The following is a 17,329-nucleotide window of genomic DNA, read 5'->3' on the forward strand; positions in this document are numbered from 1 at the left end:
AAATAGCTGAACATCAAATAAAAAGTATATGGCTTTAAGGCCCCCAATACCGTTATGTGAAGCATGGGGTTGCTTCTTCATGATTTCAACTTATTACCTAATCCTTATAAAATAGAGGAACCTAGGTTTATAGAAGATAGTAGATATTCTGACTTCATGTTTGTACAGTGACAACTCAGACATCTGCGTCTCATTATTTTATAAATGTTTGAACATTTAGAATTTTCGAACACCAAACTTTGTCTCAGCAAGCGTAAAAAAAACTTTCAAGTATGGTTTGGAAAAAGTAATGTCCACAAAAACAGCTGCTAAATCATCATTTAATATCAAATATTGTTTATATCTCACATGATCAAATTTTTTTTACACATAATAAATAAAACATGTCTGCCATTTTGCTGATCCAAAATCTAGATATGTTACATCCAGATTTTTAGAAATGTGGTTGTTCTCTGATACAGAGTCATGTCAGCCACGTGGCATTCACTGCATTCATGTACAATTAATACCAATCTCATCGGTCAGTTGTGCGTCAGTCCTGATTTACTCTTCTGTTGCACAGACCTGAGGAATCATCTCAGGGTCCATCAGCGCGAGCTCTCGCACCTCCTCCAGCAGCGAGTACAGATTTGGTGTTTTGCTCTGGCAGAACTTTCGCTCCTCTCTGGAGAGTTTGGGTCCACGGGCCGCCTTCTCCTGTGCCTGCTGATGTGCTTCCTCAGCAAGACGCACCACTTCCTGCACCAGCTGGCAGCGGCCCTCGGAGCGCGGCTGCTGGGCCTCGGTGCTGCGGTATGGCTTGTTGCTGATGACCCCCAGGTTTAAACGGTCTGCGTGGCAGTGTGATGAGTGGACAGAAATACGGACCTGTGGAAGAAGACAATGAAAATGTCATCTGCAGCTTCCTTGGATTAAAGTTGCAGTGTGTAACTTTTGGTGGTTGTTGTTTGTTGATGTTATTATTCAGCCTCCGTTTTGTCTTCAAAACAGCTCTGTCAAGCAATATATCAGAGCAGTCTAAAGGCCCTGGTACCCACTGCACACCATGCACAAGATGCGAATTGCGTCATTTGGAACTGCATGCAAACCACATTGAGTGAGTATGTGTAAGATGTGAGAGAAAGTGTGTTTCGATCACTGAGAAGCCGTGTGGTTAAAAGAGAATGTATGTGGTAATATGGCCCATAATGGCATGTACTTATCACAAAATGTACGGCACTGTCAGCACAGTCATGTAAATGCAAATATTGAAAACGCAGAAACAATGATGAGCACTCAAAGGTGGCTACCTCATTCACACTATTTAATTGTGGTGCATTCTCTTGTGTCCTGCATGGCGATACCAGACCAGCCTATAACAACTTGTACTTAGCACAACAAAGGCATGGATCTTTCCAGACCATTAGCACAGTCATGAAAATGCAAATATTGAAAACCCCCGACACCAATGGTGAGCAACGGTAGCATCACACTATTTTAGTACATGCTCAAGGGAGCGGCTCTCCCTGAACTGGCTGGTTAAAGTCTCCCATCACAGGCCACAAGACTGGAAACATAGCATAGAGGAGGTGCAGAAGTCTCGTTCTGTAAGATAACAATTTACAATATGCTGAAAGGTTATTATGAAACTCAATCAGCACAAATACGTGTTACAAGCTTTAACATTGACCTGTGTCACAATTGTCTGCGTAAATCTTTCTTTGCTTTGTAGTCACATTTTCGGGGGAAAATGCAGATTATAAAATGAATTCAACACTTGATCAGTAACAGCCTGTGTGGTAATCAGCTCTGCTCTGCTCTCTTACTCACAGTAATGTGGTCGAACAGTCTGAGAGTGGACGTGTTGCATGCAGACGTGGTGCTGATGTGGTCCAGGTATCGTCGCACTGAACCACCCTGCCACTCACAGCTGCCGTCCTGTCCGAACGTCACCACCTGCCCCTCGCGGTTCTTCAGGTACACCGGCCCTTTCACGCCGTACCTGAGGAGGAGAACACAGGTGACGTCAACGTTTGGGTTTAATGTTTGGCATTGTCATTGCTCGTTATTTGACATTTCACTGCAGAAAAGGGCAGGGATAATTAGATGATTATGGATATTAAATGGATAGTTTACGCTTTTAAAATGTGGTTCTCTCTGCATTTGGAACCAGCTTTAGACGTGAATGCTGGCTCTTGTGAAAATGTGATTTTAGGCACATAACAAGACTCACCTAATCTACTCCTGCTTAATGACATTAACTGAATGAAATGTTACTTTTGAGAATTGCTTACTCCCTGCGCCAAAGTCCATCGAGAAAAATCTGCATTTTTACATCATAGCGCACATGAGTTGTTGATTCACATCTGCCTCCATCAGGAAGTTGAAATGTGTTATTTTGTAACTTTGGGTTAACTTTGTAACGCCATGTGGCGTTCTCGTGACGAAACTTACTCCGAGACAAACGCCAACACGCCATCGTCTCTGATCGAGTAGATGACGGCATCGGCAAGGCAGCACAGGTCAGTCTGCGGGTCTCTGTCTTTAAAGAAGAGACATTGAAACAACTCCGTGGACAACTTCTGTGCTCGCTTTGCTGCCTGCAGAGGTCAAGCAGAGGTCAAAGGTCAGACAGTGCTCAAACCCTTATTTTCATGTGATGAAGACGTGAATCGCAGAAAAGGCACTGACCCTGTTCTTGCTGTTGATGTGCCGACTCATTTCTTCCAATTCTTTGTTGCTAGCCAGCCCTTTACCAGGGGCCCCTCCCCCTTCCACAGCAATGGCTGCAGTAAGAAGTCGGTGAACCACGATGTCTGCGTAGCGTCGAATGGGTGAGGTAAAGTGCGTGTAGCGGTCCAGAGCCAAACCTATGAAAACAGACAAAGACATGTTTTGTTTTTTAAGTCCTCGAACTAACATGTATTTAGTGCTTAGAGCAGCACTCGCCATAGTTGTTGTTTGAAGTATTTTTCAATGGATTTTCTACATTAATACATTATTAAATATGTAATGTACCGTAATGATAGAACTGATCCAGGGACTGAGAACCAGTGGAGAAGTACAGAGCCTCTGACATGGCCTGGGTGGTCATCATCCTCAGCAGCCTGTTCACCAGCGGGTCATCTGGGTCCACAGCTCGGTCCAGAGAGTTGGCTAAAGCCTTGTTGGTCCTGAAAAAACACAGAATTAACTGATCAAATATTGAATCTGTAGATGTTTCAACAGCAACGGGTGAAATAAGCAGGAGAGTAAAATCACTCACAAGGTGTCGATGGTGAATCCTCTGGCCCTGGCGCTCTCTAACAGCAGGCTGAAGAACTCCTGTCGTGGTGGTGGGTGATGCCTCAGCAGAGCTTGATGAGGAAATGTCTCCTGGATCTTGCGCGCCACCCAGTGGTTGGCGTAAATCATGCACTCTGCCACGGTCTCGTGGACCTCCAGGGGCTGACGAGGAACCAGCGCTGTGATGTTCTTTTCCTCGTCCAGTTGAGCGCGCACCTGAGAGGCGGCAGAGGAAAAAAGGTGTGTAAAACAAGTGTCGGATAACTCCACTGCTGATTTAATGTGATTGTTTTGTTTTTCAGAGAAAATGTTTGGAATTAAAAAGACCAAAAGGTCCAATATGTAATACTGGAACCCCATTATGCCTATTCTAGCTAGTTTATAATAAAAAATGTCTGGATGAAACAGGAGGAGAAACACCATGTTATATCTACACTACCGTTCAAAAGTTTTTTTCAATGAATATAACATTAAATTAATCAGAAATACACTCTATACATTGTTAATGTGGTAAACGACTATTCTAGCTGCAAACATCTGTTTTTTAATGGAATATGTACATAGGTGTATAGAGGCCCATTTCCAGCAACCATCTCTTCAGTGTTCTAATGGTACATTATGTTTGCTAATCGCATTAGAATGCTATTGGATGATTGGAAAACCCTTGAAAACCCTTGTGCAATGATGTTAGCACAGCTGAAAACAGTTTTGCTGGTTCTTTGACGAAAGCAAAGTTTTAAGGGCAAAATTATTATTTTGAATAAAAATAATTATTTCTAAACTTGTCAATGTCTATATTTTTTTTAATTCATTTTGCAACTTTTTTGAGGAATAAAAGTGTGATTTTTAATGGAAAACACAAAAAATTATGTAGGTGACTCCGAACTTTTGAACGGTAGTGTAAGTAGGACAACCCTACAAACTAATCAACTAAGCAACAACAGCAGAAACAAGCATACCTCCAACCCCTCTAGCTCCAGCGCTCCCCCTTGATCCCTCTGTGCTCGCAGTTGTCTGGCGATGTGTGTGAGTGTTTCCAGAGCTTGGGAGAGCTCCGCCAGCCGAGCATCCTTCTGCTCTGAGCCGAGCCGGGCCAGTTCAGGCACCTCTGCCTGCTCTCCGTTCAGGAGCGCCTGGGCCAGCTCATAATGGAGCTGATAGGAGGAGCGGATGATCGTGCGACCGTACCACACCTGGTTTACCGCGAGGGTGTGCGCGTCAAGCTCCCACATCACACTCATCGCATACCTAGATTTGAGGTTTGAACAAAGACACCTTTTTTTTCTAATGTATTTTTTCACTTTGACTTAAAAAAAAAACATTTGAAAACACCATGATCACTGACCTGTCGACTCCTCCCAGCAGCGAGCAGAGGTCTCCGCTGAGAACAGCAGGCAGCATGTCGTACCTGCGATCGGCCAAGTAGTAAGTTGTTGCCCTGAGGATGATTCGTAAAAACATGTTGGTACATATGTAGAAATGTATTATACAGAATACAGCTTTTGTTTATGTTTTGCCAACCACCCAGTAATGAAAAGTGTGGACAGGTTAGCTAGTGAGCTTCAGCCAAAATCTCTCTCTCTTTTGAATGTTTTTTCTCTGGAGATAAATATATATATAGTTTTATGTTTATTCAAATGAAACAGACAGTGGGAGAGTTATGTGTGTGTTAACACATGTGTAATACCACGTTTCTGTGTTTCAGCAACTTCCAGGCAACCAACACTCTCCAGTACTTGTAACTGCCGTTTTAAACACAGCCAGTCACAATATACAAACTGTATGTTACTTGAAGCCCCTTTAAAAAGGCGTGGCGGTTCAGGAGACAACCATGACTCTGACTCAGCTTTTGGACTACATGAGCAACTGCTCAAGTGTTGGCGCAGGTGCTAGTTTTTCACCTGGCGCGTGCTTCCAGGTCTGTGATCGAGCCCTCTTTCACAAAGTGGGTGACATCAGCAATGTGAACCCCGAGCTCAAGCAACTTCCCACCAGCGAGGCTACGCACTGACAACGTGTCGTCTACGTCCTCGCAGCCCTTTGGGTCGATGCTGAAGATCAGGTGACTCTCCCTGAGGTCCCGCCGCGCCGCCACCTGGGCGGGATCCACTTTCCACGGTTTTTCAGGAGAATTGACTGGCATCTCTCTCAACTGAGGACGCACAGACGCAGTCACAAAAACAGACAGTTACGCAGGGCAGTCAACGTCTCACACACACAACGTTGCTCGCTACCAGAGCTACAGAGAGGGACACATATCTGAGAAGGAAGTTTTTCCTCTCACCTGTGCATCTGAGAAAGGAGGAACATGGATGCAGTTCTCGATGAGTATGGTCTGGACCTCGGTCTCTAGCTCTCCAGCCCGACCCAGAACCCGCACGCTGTGTCCATTGGGATAGACAGATGAGCTTTCCCATGAGTCGATGCGAACCACCACTCTGTGGTCCTGTGTAATTAAGACATAAAGGAATTGACATGACATCACACATGTGGTGGTGAGTTTAAAACTTTATGTGTGTATGTGATTGAGTGTCTGAGGTAAAGCCCACCTGCAGAGCGTCTGCCTGCTGCGTGCTGATGCGAATCTTTGGGATGCGATAGTCCCAGGGCACAGCCAGGATACGCTGGGAGTTTCTACTCTGGGACTGAGGCCCCTCCCTGGGAGGAAAAGTCACGACATAGTCCCTCCAGTTCCGCTGCAGGATGCCCACGACACGGCCTGAAACGTACGGTATGCTTTATACTCGAGACATGGATGCTCACTCTCAGTGTAAACAGTGATTAACGATGCACACTAAAGTGACCAAGTGAAGCCTTCCCACCTGTGGGCAGTGGTTTACTCTCGTCCTCTCCACACTTCTCCGCCCCCTGACCCTCTGACAGAGCCGTGACCTTCCCCCTCCACTCGCTCTTTGGCAACAGCTCCATCACGACCACGTCGCCGTGCACAGCTCTGTTACGACTCTTATCGCCGTGCACCAACACACGACAACCGATATCTGAGGTGGACGACAGAGAGAGGAAGTTGGGTCATTTTTGACGGGGGTCCAACAAAAACAAAGAAAAACAAATAATCAATAGACACAGAAAACAAATACTGCCTCTTTATACATTGATAAATGGATCCCAATGTGGCAATTAACAGATTTTACCAGACAAAAGTAATGTTTAATGTCATAAATATACTACAAACTCTACATGAATGACAGAGGAAGTCCTACACACACCTGAGCTTTTATTAGAAAAACCCTCCATCATGACGAAAGCTTCAGTCTGTGCTCGGTGCTTGCTGACGTTCAAAGTACCCTGAGAACAAAGATGGAAGAAAACCCTGAATTTAGGAACTCCCCTCAAAGCTTGATGCTTCACTGCCTGGGTATCTACGGTAAGTCCCAGGAAACGTTTTAGGAACATGTAAAACCTCACTCATTTCTTGTACACATTGAATTTATTTGCTGTGTGTACCTGAATGTACCGTCCAGACTTGATTCCTGCCTCTAAGACTTCTGGAGGCAGATGCTCACCATACTCTCCCTCCTTGCCCTCACTCTCTTTTTCTTGCAGCGCCAGAGAAACAGAGGTGTACAACTCGTGGGCTGCTTGTAGGTCCGGCCAGAAGTTCTGCAAATAATCCTGTCAAAGAAGATGGATAACCCATTTTGGCTCAATCTCAAAGGTATGCTCTGTTAGTGGAGTGGTATTGTGCATGGTTCTGAGCAGAGATGTGTCACGTACCTGGACGGTGATGACGTAGACTCCAGAGCTGAGGTTGCTGTACTGAGTCACAGCTTCCTGGTCGTCTGTAATCATCACAATGTCCATCATCCCGGCCAGGTGGTTATAGTACCACACTGCTGCAGAGTACACACACCTACACATACGCCAAAGGGATTCACAACATTAGTGTTTTGAATAATCAAAACAAGCTCATTGATGTTTCTTTGCTCAGTACAACAAAGACATTGCAGTAAGTTCATAATTTTGTTTTTTACGGACAAAACAAGACATGCTAACGATAATGGCGGAGGTGAAACTGTGGGCTCTGACCTCGTCTGCCACTTCTCCTGGCTCTCGCCCTTCTCTCGTGGACAGAAGGAGTACTGCTGAAACTCATTGGCAAACAGAACACAGTCATGGCGAGGATCTTTCAGCAGGTTTCGCAGACGGTTGGACTGTCTGTACAGAAACACAAAGGGACACAAGAAAACACAGTGATTAGACAAGACACAGAGACCATTATTCTCTACACTTAAGGCCTTTGCACACAAGATGTGTTTTTGTGTGTGTGATTTATTAATGTGGGTTTACTTTGTTTTTAGAACATACGTACAATCAATGCAAGCTTTCACATCACTGGCATAGTTTCTTGTTATTAATCTCCAAAATATACACAACTTTGTCCTGTTAATTTGTGTCAACATCGAGGAGTAAAGGCCTTAAAACATCAAAAATAACAACCCAGAAGTTTCCAGAAAAAAATGGGACTAGCATGAGCTGGAAAACTGCAGCGTCATGTGGACACTAGGTGTAACTACAGCTCCAGTGAAAAGTTCTAAAGTGCAAAGTTCTAGTGAACTGATTTTCCAGAACAGTGCTTCCCAAGATGTAGTCTGCAGGCCTCTGGTGGGCTTAGGAGGTATTTCATCGCAGATAAGCCTCAGCACGGGCTATACACATTCTTCAATTAATCAAAAAACTTCAACCCCAGAAAATCTATAAATTATTCTTGGAATAATGATCTTAATTAAACATTTTAAAATAAGTAACAAAAATGTTTCCCGATCCTGATACCACGGTCCACTGCATGTTTTCGATGTTACCCTGCTACAACACACCTGATTCAAATGAATGGCTCGTTACCAGGCTTTTGATGACGAGCTGACCGTTAGCATCAGGTGTGTTTGGAACAGGGAAACATCTAAAACATATATAGGGCAGGGGTCCCCTGAGGACCAGGGTTGGGGAAAGACTAACCATTTAAAAGTAAAATAGATTTATTTTTTTTGTGTGGGTCGTACCTGCGTCCCTTGCTGTGCTGGACAGCCTGGCAGGCGGTCTGCGTGAAGATAATGCCCTGCACTTCTCTGAACTCCAGGATCTCCAGGTAGTCGACCACCACCCCGACATCAGGCACGACATAGTGGGTGAGATCTTCAGGCAACACCTTACCATCTGGTTTTGAAGTCAACGCAGGTAAAGCATATTTTTATTTTTTATTTTTTTGGTCTCACCTGGTTAGTTCAAGTACATTCACCGACATGCCTGCTTTTTATATTGTTTTGGTGTGTGTAGATTGTAGCAGCAGTCACATTACATTTGCGCAAAAGATCAGGTATAGTAAGTTTGTCTCGGTCATCCGTAGTAATCTTCTGTGGTTAGCTGTAGTCGGCTGGACTTGTTGTTGGACTTAAACTGAAGACGTTTTCACCTCTCACCCAAGAGGCTTCTTCAGTTCAGGCTTGAACGTAACTAGTTTGAGTATTTTAAAGTGTGGTTGTTTAAGACATGAATGCTTCCCCTCTGTGTAAATATGGCTGCCAGCAGGGAAACCAGAAAAAAAAAACGGCCTTTTGCCTCTCTGTCATCCATCCATCCATCCATTGTCTACTCATTTGTCCTCCACATGAGGGCTGCTGGTGCCAATCCCAGCAAACATAGGGTGAAAGGCAGGGATTTTCCTATGCATGATTTTGGACATTGGGAAACAGGGGAGAACATAACAAACTCCACACAGAAATGCCCAAATCGGAATGCAAAGCAGCAACCTTTTTGCTGTGGGGCTCTGTGTGTGTTATCCTCTGCTATGTTATGCAACGCAGTGTATTTATGGATGTTGTGAAAGAGGACGTGAGGACGGTTGGTGTAACAGAAGAGGGGATAGGACTTCAGATTCATCCACAGCATCTCCTGAATTGGTCAGATCTTAGTTGTTGCTTCACTCGACTGGTCAGGACCCTGATCTTAGTTGTTGCTTCACTCGACTGGTCAGGACCCTGTTGATCCTGCTGCTGGACCTGCATTTATTACTGCCCTTCAATTACAAATTACCACCTGTGGCAGCTGTGAGGAACTCACTCCTGTGTTTTCTGTTTTTTAGCTTAATCGCTGAGTTTTTTGTAAGTGTTGAAGTTTGTGTCACTCAAGATTATCGAAGGCTGGGCTATCACATACCCACACTGACCGTTAAACATTTATTTATTAAGCACACAAAGTTAGCTGGTGTTATTTCCCACTGTTTTTGTTTGGTTAGAGAGTGTGATGAGATAAAAAATGTATTTAAACATTCTGTAAGTAAGCAACGATACAGTTTGTTTTTATGTATTGATTTAGATGGCACCAGTTCCGACCCCGAGTTCCTCTTCTATTATTGTATTGCATTCTTTATTATTTTCCCCATTTATCATTAAAATTACAATTTTACTTTTATTTTAAAAACCAGTCATCTTACTGTACAATGATCACATACAAGACACATAACCAATGTGAGGTAATTGGTATCGATTAGGGCCGAATAATTACTTGATTACTAATTAATCGTCAACTATTTTGATCGTCGATTAATTGGTATTAATCTTGGTATTAATAATTAGTTTTCTTATTTTTCAGCTCCTCAAATGTGACTATTTTCTGATTCTTCGCTCCATACAACAAATAAATAAATAATAATTTTAGTTTGTGGACATTTGATGGACCAAAACGCGATTGATCGAGAAGATAATCGATTATGAAAAGAATCGTTCGTTGCAGCCCCAGTCAATCAATACTGTCATGAATATATGAGACTGACGTCGATGTCACAATATATTTATTGGTGTCGATATTGAGATAAATTGTAGTCTTCGCTCACACTACTTTGAGTGCTGTGCCGACTGTTGTGGTGTTTTGTGTTGGGACTGTTGTGTTGTTGTGTCCGTACCGTTGTTACATCCCGCCTGACACACGCCGCTGTAGCAGGGAACTCGCTCCCTCAGATAATGTTCCCGGACCACGCGGACCTTCCGGCCGCGGCAGCTCTTCAGGTGAAGAATCCTCTCCGTCTTTATCATCTTCTCGACCCACACGCGGAGCCGAATGTCGGCTGTTTTTATCACGACGCGGGAAAACAAACACCGAGTAAACGAAACAACCCAACTGTGGGGGAAACGAGAACAGCGCGTAATGACGTCATGACGCATAACACGACAACGTCCTTTTGCTGCGTTCAAGTGCCGTCGGACATTGTCGGATTTTTCCTTATTAGTGCCTGCAGGGGAAATCAAAACGACATCCATTACCTTCCTTTCATGTGTTTTAATGGCTGCCGTGAAGATCAAAATAGCGTCTGTCTGTCCAACCTTGACAGGTGACTTACTAATGCCTGCCCCACACTAGAGGATTTTCAAATCTGACTTTATTTAAAAACGTGGCCACCGACAACTTTGTAACCGATTTTCAATGTTTTAAACCACAGCCTAAACCAGGGGTGTCTGCAAACATACGGCACACGGGCCATATACGGCCCACCAGATGGTCCAATCTGGCCCACAGGATGAATTTGTGAAAACGTCATATTATGATTAGATACTGTATTTTCAGCTGCAGATACTTGTGGCAAAATAGTTAAACTTAGGCATAATATTGTTGAAAATGCAGTTATTTTTCTTAAGAAATTTCAGGTTGTTCATAACATGTTTTGTAGAAAGATTATTGTTGTTTATAGGTTATTATGCCAATATTTTACCAGTTTGGCCCACTTGAGATCACATTAGTCTGTAATTACCACTGGGAAGAAAACTGTAAAAACCCGAAAAGGAACTTCCCATAGAAATATCAATCTAGTCTGCCCTTGTATAGGTCATTGGCAGGACACACACTTTATTTTCAACAGCAAAAGAAATTGCAGAAAATGTTAAATACATTACATTTTTTGTTGTTGCAAGTTTTAAGTAAGCATAAATAATCAGCATTAAATGGTCTGAAAATTATTAATTTGACCACAAATCATGCAACCTATGACAAAGAGTATTAGGTTTTTATTAAGAGGTTGTGTGGAAAAAACTGCATTCAATTATCAACAGTTTTCAGCAATCATTATCTAAAGACGATGTGTATACAATACATTGCTTACATCTACTGACAGACCAGCATTCATTGACAAAAATCTATCTGCTGCTCTTTCCACAACTTCCCTTTGAAATAAGTATCCCGTAGTCTGCTTTTCCAGATAGTGCTGCACTGAGTGTTCAGTGAAGGTTGTCTCTTAGGAATGCTGCATGTGAAGGGCTGGTCGTCAAAGCACAGGACGGACACTGTTGACAGATTGAACCCAGCCAGAGCAGTTGATATTATTTAAGTCTATAATTAAACCTAAATGCAGTGCGAGAGAAGACTATCTATCAATCTATTTTAATGTTTGCCTTCATAGTGGGCATGTTAATTCAGCTTCATTTTAGAGCCTATAGTTTGTGTTTGCTGAAATTTATTGCAAAAACACACACATTGCAAAAAGACATGTTTCAACGTCCATTCTTCTTGGTTTGATTATTTGATCACTATTGTTATCGGCATGTTTGCCTTTTAAGTCAGTGTCTCATCATGCCATGCTAATCCAATGCAATCCAAAAACACTATAAATGGCAGCCTGTACAATGACCATATATACGTCTCTTACAGTGTTTTAACTCAGTCTGGAACATGGATACTACTCACTCTTGGTGAAAACATGACTGCTTGCACTGTCCCCATGCGATAAAACATAATCTCTCTGTAGACTTTTGTGTAGGAGAATAAGTGGTTTATAAACTTTGGTTTGTCGTTGGGAAAAGACAGTCTAACAGTGAGATAAAGAGGCAAACTCATCTGTAGCCTTAAAACGGTGTGATTTTAATAGGTGAGCCTTTTGTTCAGTGGCTAAGTATTGTTTTTCCACTGTGCAGACAGTGTTGCCTATGTGTCCAATACAAAAATAAAAAAAATAGAACAATCCTTTTAACTTTGGATTTACCCTCTGCTTAGTTGGTTTGAACCCTTTCACTTGGCCTTGTGTGTTATCTGTTGTACTTTTGTTGTGTCTCATGATCTTAATATTTGATTTATGTCTAGATTATGAGAAATCTGTCTTGGAATCAGTAAATTTGTGGATGGAATTCACTTTGTGGTGCACAATAAGATAACTTGGTGCCAAATAACTGCAAAAATACTGAAAGCATATAGCTTTACCATGATTAATGCTGCCATTCAGTTATAGGTAAGTAAGAAATTGTGCAGGGTTTTGGAATGTGGCTGACCTATTTCTTTGAACAATACATTTTGCAGAAGACTTTTAATTCTGCCATGAAAAGCAATAATAGCTGCAACAAGTCACTTGTATGGGTGATAGACTAAATCCAGACCTGAGCACTCCTCTGTTTGGACCCTTTAGTCTCCCTCATACTCTTCAGAAGTTGCTTCTCTCCTCTATGGGAGTCCTGTCTCTTCGATTGCTCTGGTCTACTTTCTCTAACCTCTTCAGGCTTCCTCATAGTGCCACAGTTTTCAGCACAAGTCCAGTCGGGCTGGTGACCCACCACAAGATCCAAAGTAGGGAGAGAGGTGGTGCTGGTCACGTCCCTGTAGCCTAACGAGGATGTTAGCGAGGGGCTGTCTGGAGGAAAGGTTTCATATCCTCCCCTTAAACCCGGACAACCTCCCCATGTTTTCCTCTCCCTCAGCTTCACCACCTGTCGGATCTTTTTCCAGCCCAGGTGGTTGAGCTCCAGCAGGTTAAGAAGGATACAGAAAACCCCAACGCAAAACATGAAGCACAAGAAGATGGTCTTCTCTGTGGGCCTGGAGACATAGCAGTCTACTGGCTGACTACAGGGGGCTGAAGTACAAAGGAAATGGACAGGCACCTGGAAGCCAAACAGCTTCCACTGGGCCAGGACAAACCCCACCTCCAGAATAGCACGTAAACACACATGAAAGATGTAACATTTGGACAGGACCCCACCAGAGACCACATGACCCTCTGCACTCGCCTCTCTGACAGCGCAGGCTTGGGTCTGGCTCAAGGACACTATGTTCTTGGGGTCCCCCCTCTGGAGGCTCTGGCTGGTGATGCCCTCCAGCACATCTGCCAAACTGTGACCTAAATGCTTGTGGGAGCGGATGGAGCAGCTGTCTGAGTCACAGCTGCGATCGTACGCTTCCCGTCCACCATCACGCCCTGCGTCTGGGCCTCCCTGCCTTGGAATATCCCCCAGTCCTTGTCCCTGCCGTTGGGTGGTGTTGTTGGGCAGTTTGGATAGGTTGTGCCATGTGTAGATGATGAAGCAGAGGGATGGTGTTGAGACGCTGATGATGTGAAACACCCAGAAGCGAGGTTGTGAGATGGGTGCAAATGCGTCATAGCAGACAGTTGAGCATCCTGGCTGCAAGGTGTTGCACACGAACATCTCCTGCTCGTCGGTGTACACGTCCTCGGTTGCCACAGCCACAATGAGCAGCCGGAAGATGACCATGACGGTGAGCCACAGGCGACCAATCATGGTAGAGTGCTGGTGGACTGCATCCAGGAGACGTTTGAGCAGGGTCCACTCTGTCATGGTGGCCTGTGGCTGATGGCTGCCTCGAGGAGGGACGAGCTGCCTGGACAAGAGCAGTCTGCTCTGGACTGATCCACCGCTCCTCCTGAACCTCTGACCTACTGGATTTGCTGAAACCCTAAACCTTCGTCCAAAAGACCTGAAACATATTCCACTGAATATTCTCTACCATCTGTTCTTCATTTTGATGTCATTTCTAAAAAAACAAATTTCCCCTGAAATCAAGTCCCTAGCCTCCTAAGTTGTGGTCAACTTCCCCTGTGTCTGACTGCCTTGAGAGCAGTGGGACCAGTGCGAGAGAGAGAGAGCCTTCCCCTCTTTTACAGATAAGGATGTCCACTTGACATGTTCACTTCTTAGGATCCATTTTAAAACCAAGGGACATCATCCTTCCTTTACCAGAGGGCCAGCTGATAATGCCGACTGGTAGAACATTCTTCAATGATTAAACCTCTGAAAACTAATAGGCTCATCCTTTTAATGGAGAGGCAGGGTTTAGATAGTGAGCTGTAATTCTCACTTACTCCACTTACTCCGATGTTACACACAAGAAGTAATCGACTCTGGCCAAAAAAAATGATGGCAGTTCAGTCCGGTGTCTTGCGAGGCTTGTTTTGACTGCTCCTCTTCAGCCACTTGCCAGCCTTCTTATCTGTGTTTAAAAAAAGACCCTTGAAAGGTCTACAAGAATCAAATCATCCTGTTCCTCAGATAAAACGCTCAGTGACCCCCCTGTCCTTACATCAAACAGTCCACGTCTCAGTCTCTCTCTCTCGATGCTCTGCTCACTTTCTATTTATGACATGAACAGGAACATTTAGCATAGAAAACATATGTATGTTAGTGTTTTTCCCTCATGTTTCACACCTGTAGAATGTCCTTGTTGCAGACACTCATTTCTTTTGTCCTTCAGTGTGATCAGTAGTCACTAACTCCATGTACAGTAGAACTTTCATCTTCAACTTTCAGACTAAAACATCTTCTCTCTGTTGCGCTCAGGATTTTCAACAAATGCTCTGATCACCTCTGTGCCTTGCTCTCTCATTGTCCTCTCAATTATATCAACAAATTAATCAAATCCATCCATGATTCAAAAAAATAAAATAAATAAAAAGATATAAACACCCCGACAGAACCAATGTCAACTTAAAGTCATACATTGACTGACCAGGTATTTGTTGAAACTCTGTCTCAAGGTGTGCACTTGACATCATGACAGCAACATGCAAATCAAGGTATAATGCATAGACCTTGATGTCAAGGGGAAAAAATTAATTAAGCACATTTATATTCATTGATCTGTGGAGTTGCTTCAACTGTAACAACTACACAAGACAATACATTTCTAGGATTTTTTGGCCTTGGTGAAGGTACATACTCCTCTGAGAGCTTGAAGCAAAATGCAGTACACTCTGAGGGTCACCAAATCATCAGATACCATCTTGAATCCACCATAAAATAGCCCAAATTTACAGGAAAAAAAACTCCACAAACACTTATGAACCATTCAGTTCAGGAGCACCTGTATTGTTGGCGTCCACACTGCTTTATTCAAAACAACTCTACATCTCATTGTTACTCCTGCAAAGAATGATTCTCCACGGATCAGATGTTGCACGATAATGATGACGAGGTTGTGCAGGTAAAGCATTAAGCTCATGCGTGAGTTGGTGTCCAGACAGCTTCCTATGGTGCTTTTGTCTGCGATCGATCCAGACCGAGGCACACGCGGCAATAAAATCTTCTAAAGGCTGTTTTGGGACCTGGTGAAGCGAGGGATCGATAGACTGCGGAGTGGCCCCTTGCTCCTGCCCTGAGCAGGATTAGCAAGGGCCCATGTCTCACCTAACAAAGCAAAGCAGACGAGGGGGGGGGGGGCCATAGCTACTGGTTTCAAACAGACCTTGACTAAAACCCAGACACATCAGCCGATCCAGACGTGAAGCCATCAGGTTTGTACCCACTGTCCATGGAGAGGATAGGAAGTGTCTTTTCTTTGGCACGTTGTGACGACGCGCTGTTTTTCTCGAGTATGTCTGGGGCTCTGTACACGGCTGCCCTGAAGCTGTCAAATGAATTATTCAACCTCTCACTTTGTTCATGGAGGAATTCCCAGTGATGTGCATTGCCCTTGGGCTTTGTAAGGAGCAGTCTGGGAATGGATAACAGAAGGGATTAAAAGAGGGAGCGAGAGAGAGGGAAAAAAGAGAGGCACTGAAAAAGTCTTTCTCTCCAGAGTTATTTTTGAGAAGTAGTTTTATTTGAGCTTATGTGAAGAAAGCGAGACTTTAGAATTCAAAGTCTTTCTCGTCTACTTTACACTCCACACACTCTCTTTTAAAAATGTGTTGGTTAATGTAGTTAATTGTGCAAGGTTTTTGAAGGATGTTGCACATCACAGTCAGATAACCAGTTAGAGACATGAATACAGCTCTTTTTCCCCTTTTGTGTCACTTATGTGACTACAAATGACATCACAGAACATCAAAGTCACAAAATTGAACGCACACGTTTAAACTCACTGATTGAGGCAGAAGATAAACTTGTGGAAGCTTACATGAATAAAGTCACACTGTAAGATTGTGCAGTGACGATGATTGGGTGAAAGAGTGCGGTTAATACACAGATTAAGTCAATTTAAAGGTTTTTTTGCTGTCTGCTGCAATCCAAGCTGTACCTGGATTAAGTGTAAGAAACTTCCTGAAAAACAACGATACAACAATGAACTTTAATGGGAACATTTAAGTTGTAATACTGATTGTAACAAAAGCAGAGTTCCATCGACACACTTTGCCTCCAGCCACCAGACTATTGATTAGTATATAAATCAAAGACTGATGAACTCCTCTCTCTCTACAGACACCCAGTAACAACAACAACAACAACACCACAGTGGCAGGTCCCTCCTCATCATGAGAACAGCTCCAGCCTGTATTACCATACAGGAGCTGGGAGGCCAGTGAAAGGCTCGCTCTGCCATCTATATGCCTGGTTGCCCCCTAACAGGATTAAGGGGATATGGTGAGGTGCTGCTCCTGCTTGGTGTAACTCACTCTGATGTGATTTCCATTTGTCTGGCCCAGCCCTTACTTTCCTCCACTGTCTAATCCCTCACTATTCTCACCACCGTCCAACAGCTACTCTAATCTGCTGGCAGGCTTTAGGAGGAGAAGCTTCCACACACTCCCGCAGACTCTGTGGTCAACACGGAGACGGAGAGAGGAATGTCTGTTAGTGCAGGGGAGCACGCACACACACATACGCATGTACCCACACTGAGTGTTTATGGATGTGAAGCGGAGGTAAACAGGTAAGATGACTGTTGGAGTCTAAGTTACTGTGTACAAGGTGCTGAGTGAAGGCTTACATGGTGTGTGTTTGTGTGTGTGTGTGTGTGCTGTCAATGTTGTGGTTCCTGTGCTTGTGTGAACATAACTGGAGGTGAGCGTGTTTGTTTACTTGAATCTTCTACACTGTTGGAGAATTTGTTTGCAGAACTA

The 17,329-nt window shown here is 43.7% G+C and overlaps 2 protein-coding genes across 2 annotated transcripts; both read right to left on the reverse strand.

The window, feature by feature from the left end:
- Positions 1-537: 537 nt before the first annotated feature.
- Positions 538-10,314, reverse strand: dis3l (DIS3 like exosome 3'-5' exoribonuclease). The gene is made up of 18 exons (XM_083901231.1): positions 10,181-10,314; positions 8,283-8,436; positions 7,312-7,440; positions 7,000-7,135; positions 6,730-6,897; positions 6,492-6,570; positions 6,087-6,263; positions 5,814-5,983; positions 5,549-5,710; positions 5,166-5,416; positions 4,610-4,702; positions 4,224-4,512; positions 3,245-3,480; positions 2,998-3,152; positions 2,671-2,849; positions 2,434-2,579; positions 1,810-1,981; positions 538-867 (listed from the first exon to the last, which is right to left on the reverse strand). Exons 1-18 carry the CDS (start codon positions 10,308-10,310, stop codon positions 544-546), a joined length of 3,150 nt encoding a protein of 1,049 aa, XP_083757357.1. The 5' UTR covers positions 10,311-10,314; the 3' UTR covers positions 538-543.
- Positions 10,315-12,623: 2,309 nt separating this feature from the next.
- On the reverse strand, positions 12,624-13,829 carry gjd6 (gap junction protein delta 6; the record flags this gene model as incomplete). Its single annotated transcript, XM_083900409.1, has 1 exon — positions 12,624-13,829. One exon carries the CDS (start codon positions 13,827-13,829, stop codon positions 12,624-12,626), a length of 1,206 nt encoding a protein of 401 aa, XP_083756535.1.
- Positions 13,830-17,329: the final 3,500 nt, after the last annotated feature.

This window comes from Microchirus variegatus (genome assembly GCF_963457635.1).
Source record: "Microchirus variegatus genome assembly, chromosome: 14".
NCBI lineage: Eukaryota > Metazoa > Chordata > Actinopteri > Pleuronectiformes > Soleidae > Microchirus > Microchirus variegatus.